This window comes from Phyllobates terribilis, unplaced genomic scaffold (genome assembly GCF_046119375.1).
Source record: "Phyllobates terribilis strain yellow unplaced genomic scaffold, ASM4611937v1 Scaffold_5__5_contigs__length_657084704, whole genome shotgun sequence".
Classification (NCBI taxonomy): Eukaryota; Metazoa; Chordata; class Amphibia; order Anura; family Dendrobatidae; genus Phyllobates; species Phyllobates terribilis.
In genome coordinates, this window is record NW_027362765.1 from 533,872,157 (window position 1) to 533,878,156 (window position 6,000).

At 46.9% G+C, this 6,000-nt stretch overlaps 1 protein-coding gene across 2 annotated transcripts in view; it reads right to left on the reverse strand.

Annotated features, from left to right (window-relative positions):
• FAM241B (family with sequence similarity 241 member B) overlaps positions 1-5,204 on the reverse strand; it is a 28,150-nt gene extending 22,946 nt beyond the window's left edge. For both annotated transcript variants that reach the window (XM_073685779.1, XM_073685778.1), the window contains exon 1: positions 5,079-5,204. In XM_073685779.1, the coding sequence (XP_073541880.1) occupies positions 5,079-5,188 (110 nt within the window). In that variant the 5' untranslated portion in view covers positions 5,189-5,204. The remainder of the gene's footprint in view (positions 1-5,078) is intronic.
• Between the last annotated feature and the right edge of the window lie 796 nt (positions 5,205-6,000).

Below are 6,000 nucleotides of genomic sequence, written 5' to 3' on the forward strand. Positions count from 1 at the left end.
ACAGCCATTAGACCACAGCCCCACTATCAGTATTCGGTCAGTATTCAGTCAGTATTTTTTCTCAGGAGTGGGAGCCAAAACCAGGTGAGGAACAATCAGAGAAAAGGTAGAATAGAAACAAGTCACCAATTCTGCATTTATCACCCAATCCTGGCTCCCATTCCTGGTTTTGGCTCCCACTCCTGAAAAAAAATACTGACCAAACACTGATAGTGGGGCCGTGGCCTTACACAATATACAGTAGGGGTATATTTTGTAAGATTATATCAGCATAGAAACATTTTTTAACACATCCAATTGTGGAACTTATTTTTATTCCAAGGTCTATTAATTAAAATGTTAGGCTTTGTTAAACATCTAAAATGCCAAAACTCGTGTCTCTGTCCAAATATTTCAGGACCCAACTATAAATATATATATTATATATATATATATTTTAGCTGTGTGTGTCTCTGTCACTGGGCTGAAGAAGCAGTAATATACACTCTGAAATGTTTTATCTTGAGATTACAGAATAGTTTTAACCATTTCTGATCCAACAATTGGCCTTGTCCGACATTATCATTTTCCTGTTCCTTTCCGATGTCAGAAGATATCTAACACGTTTTATGTTGCATTTGTTCTCATTAGTATTGACGTTAGCCAGCAAAGAGCACAGGTTGTAATTTTTCTGTTTCTCGGCAGGCGAAGTGTTTTGAAAAATTAAGAAAAAAAACGGATTGGAAAGGGGTAAAGCTGCACATTGACCAATTGGAAGGTTCACAAAGTATTTCGGCAAAGTCCAGCATTATATGTTAATACCACTTCTTCATGTCATCAAGTTAAAATTGTATCAGCAATGGTATCAGTATACCGCGTGAAGCTCAGGTGTTTTGCGCACAACAGGCTCTTACACATAGCAGAAACAGAGCTTGTAACGCCGAAACGTGTAAGCTTCACCCAGCATGCCGACATATGGGGCTAGACTTTGCCGACCTATGGACAATTTGAAGTCTATAAAGTCTTGAGTACTCTCTCACTCCTATATTCAGAGACTAATGTGCTGCGTGAGATGACTTTACACCCGAGTATTCCTTCAGATGACTGGCCACCCAAGTAATGAAAGGAAAACTATAGTCCTATAGAACAGCTCTCAGTTCTGGCAGAGGGGGTCATATGGAGATGGGTCATCACCACCCCTTGCCTGATCCTTGGTGTAAACGGGATGTGGGGTTGGTGGTGTCTGGATGTGCTTATTTCCCTCACTACATAGATTACACTATCTGACTAGAATATTCAGGGCTGACGGTTCATCATGCATTGTAGCTTTCTGTAGCTGTGGAGATCAGAGCTGGCATCAGCACCGGTCCCACGCGGACGGCAGCCGGGGCTCACGCTGTCCAGGTTGCAATTGATAACATCCACCACACATGTATGACAGATGTGCCCGTTGAAGTTATGGAATGTGCTCTGGAGTTGGGTCTGCTCCATGTAGCAAGAGGTGCGGGCTGTGTTATAGCTGCCACCTGAGTATAGACACACATAGTGAGAAGACCCCACTACAGCTGTGCAGATGGTCGTGCTTGCGGAAAGGATAATGATCCTATAATATACACTGCTCAAAAAAATAAAGGGAACACTTAAACAACAGAATATAACTCCAAGTAAATCAAACGTCTGTGAAATCAAACTGTCCACTTAGGAAGCAACACTGATTGAAAATCAATTTCACATGCTGTTGTGCAAATGGAATAGACAATAGATGGAAATTATTGGCAATTATCAAGACACACTCAATAAAGGATTGGTTCTGCAGGTGGGGACCACAGACCACATCTCAGTACCAATGCTTTCTGGCTGATGTTTTGGTACCTTTTGAATGTTGGTTGTGCTTTCACACTCGTGGCAGCATGAGACGGACTCTACAACCCACAGAAGTTGCGCAGGTAGTGCAGCTCATCCAGGATGGCACATCAATGCGAGCTGTGGCAAGAAGGTTTGCTGTGTCTGTCAGCGTAGTGTCCAGAGGCTGGAGGCGCTACCAGGGGACAGGCCAGTACACCAGGAGACGTGGAGGGGGCCGTAGGAGGGCAACAACCCAGCAGCAGGACCACTACCTCCGCCTTTGTGCAAGGCGGAACAGGAGGAGCACTGCCAAAGCCCTGCAAAATGACCTCCAGCAGGCTACAAATGTGCATGTGTCTGCACAAACGGTTAGAAACCGACTCCATGAGGGTGGTATGAGGGCCCGATGTCCACAGATGGGGGTTGTGCTCACAGCCCAACACCGTGCAGGACGCTTGGCATTTGCCACAGAACACCAGGATTAGCAAAGTCGCCACTGTCACCCTGTGCTCTTCAGAGATGAAAGCAGGTTCACACTGAGCACATGTGACAGAGTTTGGAGACGCCGTGGAGAGCGATCTGCTGCCAGCAACATCCTTCAGCATGAACGGTTTGGCAGTGGGTTAGTAATGGTGTGAGGTGGCATTTTTTTGGAGGGCCGCACAGCCCTCCATGTGCTTGTCAGAGGTAGCCTGACTGCCATTAGGTACCGAGATGAGATCCTCAGACCCCTTGTGAGACCATATGCTGGTGCGGTTGGCCCTGGGTTCCTCCTAATGCAGGACAATGCCAGACCTCATGTGGCTGGAGTGTGTCAGCAGTTCCTGCAAGATGAAGGCATTGAAGCTATGGACTGGCCTGCCCGTTCCCCAGACCTGAATCCGATTGAGCACATCTGGGACATCATGTCTCGCTCCATCCACCAACGTCACGTTGCACCAGACTGTCCCGGAGTTGGTGGATGCTTTAGTCCAGATCTGGGAGGAGATCCCACAGGAGACCATTCGCAACCTCATCAGGAGCATGCCCAGGCTTTGTAGGGAGGTCATACAGGCACGTGGAGGCCACACACAATACTAAGCCTCATTTTGACTTGTTTTAAGGACATTACATCAAAGTTGGATCAGCCTGTAGTGTGTTTTTCCACTTTCATTTTGGTGGTGACTCCAAATCCAGGCCTCCATTGGTTAATAAATTTGATTTTCATTGATGATTTTTGTGTGATTTTGTTGTCAGCACATTCAACTTTGTACAGAACAAAGTATTCAATGAGAATATTTCATTCATTCAGATCTAGGATGTGTTATTTGAGTGTTCCCTTTATTTTTTTGAGCAGTGTATTTGACGAACACCTCAGCACTGATGGAGATAAGGATAGCGAGTCTTTGTTATAAATAATATTCCAAATTTTATTTAGATCCAGCACCAAGAAACAGACAATGTCCAACGTTTCGACAGACAGGTGGTCTTTATCAAGGACATCTGGGTAAGGTATGGCTAGGTATATGCAGGTTAGGGCATAGGGGAGTTGTGTGGTTGGTAGAAACATCGGCCATTATCTGTCTGCTTCTTAGAGCCGGATCTACATAAAATTTGAATTATTATTTACAACAAAGACTCACTATCCTTATCTATCACTGCGGAGGTATTCGTCACATGTCACCCACATATATCTGCTATAATCGGAGCTAGATCCGATCGCAACAGTTAAAACTCTTAGAAGCTGCTGTCAATGGTGACAACATAGTTAAAAATGGGGGAAGATGTCCCTTCCAATGCTCAACGCCTGTCACCTGAAACATGACAGCAGGGTGCCTATAACATTGTCATGTCAGCTGGGAACGTACTGAAGGGCCCCTTGTCTGCCATCTTTGTACACCTTTGAAGTCCAGCCTGTAATTTTACAATTCGCTGTAACATTACAGTATTGTACAAGTGAAAAGTGATCATAAGTTAGGGTCCACCCTATAGGAGGCAGCAGCTGTCAGAGCATGGTGGGAGTAGTAGTCTGACCACAGCACAGGCTGCAGACTGTTCATCATGCACATTACTGTTCTGTACATGGACTACAGCTCCTATAGGAAGCAGCAGCTGTGAGGGCATGGTGGGAGTAGTAGTGTGACCACAGCACAGGCTGCAGACTGTTCATCATGCACATTACTGCTCTGTACATGGACTACAGCTCCTATAGGAAGCAGCAACTGTGAGGGCATGGTGGGAGTAGTAGTGTGACCACAGCACAGGCTGCAGACTGTTCATCATGCACATTACTGCTCTGTACATGGACTACAGCTCCTATAGGAAGCAGCAGCTGTGAGGGCATGGTGGGAGTAGTAGTGTGACCACAGCACAGGCTGCAGACTGTTCATCATGCACATTACTGCTCTGTACATGGACTACAGCTCCTATAGGAAGCAGCAACTGTGAGGGCATGGTGGGAGTAGTAGTGTGACCACAGCACAGGCTGCAGACTGTTCATCATGCACATTACTGCTCTGTACATGGACTACAGCTCCTATAGGAAGCAGCAGCTGTGAGGGCATGGTGGGAGTAGTAGTGTGACCACAGCACAGGCTGCAGACTGTTCATCATGCACATTACTGCTCTGTACATGGACTACAGCTCTTATAGGAAGCAGCAGCTGTGAGGGCATGGTGGGAGTAGTAGTGTGACCACAGCACAGGCTGCAGACTGTTCATCATGCACATTACTGCTCTGTACATGGACTACAGCTCCTATAGGAAGCAGCAGCTGTGAGGGCATGGTGGGAGTAGTAGTGTGACCACAGCACAGGCTGCAGACTGTTCATCATGCACATTACTGCTCTGTACATGGACTACAGCTCTTATAGGAAGCAGCAGCTGTGAGGGCATGGTGGGAGTAGTAGTGTGACCACAGCACAGGCTGCAGACTGTTCATCATGCACATTACTGCTCTGTACATGGACTACAGCTCTTATAGGAAGCAGCAGCTGTGAGGGCATGGTGGGAGTAGTAGTGTGACCACAGCACAGGCTGCAGACTGTTCATCATGCACATTACTGCTCTGTACATGGACTACAGCTCCTATAGGAAGCAGCAGCTGTGAGGGCATGGTGGGAGTAGTAGTGTGACCACAGCACAGGCTGCAGACTGTTCATCATGCACATTACTGCTCTGTACATGGACTACAGCTCCTATAGGAAGCAGCAGCTGTGAGGGCATGGTGGGAGTAGTAGTGTGACCACAGCACAGGCTGCAGATGTACATGTTTACCTCGCCTGTAACCCGGGTGCTTGTGCCCACAGCCACCTGCCTTCCCACTCCACACATACATGCCATAGTGGCAGCTGGGCAGTGAGGTGTCGCCCGGTCCTGTCGCTCATACTGTTACCGGCAGTGCTTACCAGGCAGGACAAAGCTCGTCTCCTGCCGCTTCCTGCTGCTCTCCAGCCTGCACACAGGAAGCAGGGCAGGGCTGGCCTTCTGCTCCACGCAGCGCTGCTCAGTGCTGCCCTCTGCCGGGACCCTCCTGAACTGATCGTGACCAAGGCTGAGCAGTCAGTCATGTACTTGTGGTTCGTCTCACCTGCGCTGTGTATAATGGTTGACCATATTTCCTTTTCTGATAAATGTGTGAGGTCTTGAGTGAGAAGCTCCCAGTCAGATAAGGGTGCAAATTGTATAGGAACTACAGGATCTTGTAGGCCTAGTTTTGTAATATTGGGCCGGGTTCACACATTGTGTAATTATGCACAGATTTGTAAACTGATAGCTGCAGGATTGCTACATCTAAAATCCTGCACATATTTCCTGCACCTTTGTGTTTTTAAGTGATTTTTTGGTTTTTTTTTGCTACCAAGATAACAAAAAATGTATCAAAACAATCCCAGGCCAGCAACTTAACCAGCGGCCGTGTTCACACATTGCATATTCCGTGCAGATTTGGGGCGGATTTCACCTTTTCCATTGCAAAAGGTGAAGTCTGTGCTGAATCCACACAAAGAACTGACACGCTGCACATATGAGAATCCGCACCGCAGGGCAGTGTCGTACATACATTTTCAGCAACATGTAGATGAGATTTAGTGAATGCTCATTTACTTAGCTGGTGCTGCAGTGTTAGGTCACGTTCACACATTCAGTATTTGGTCAGTTTTTTACCTCAGTATCTGTAAACCAAAACCAGGAGTGGGTG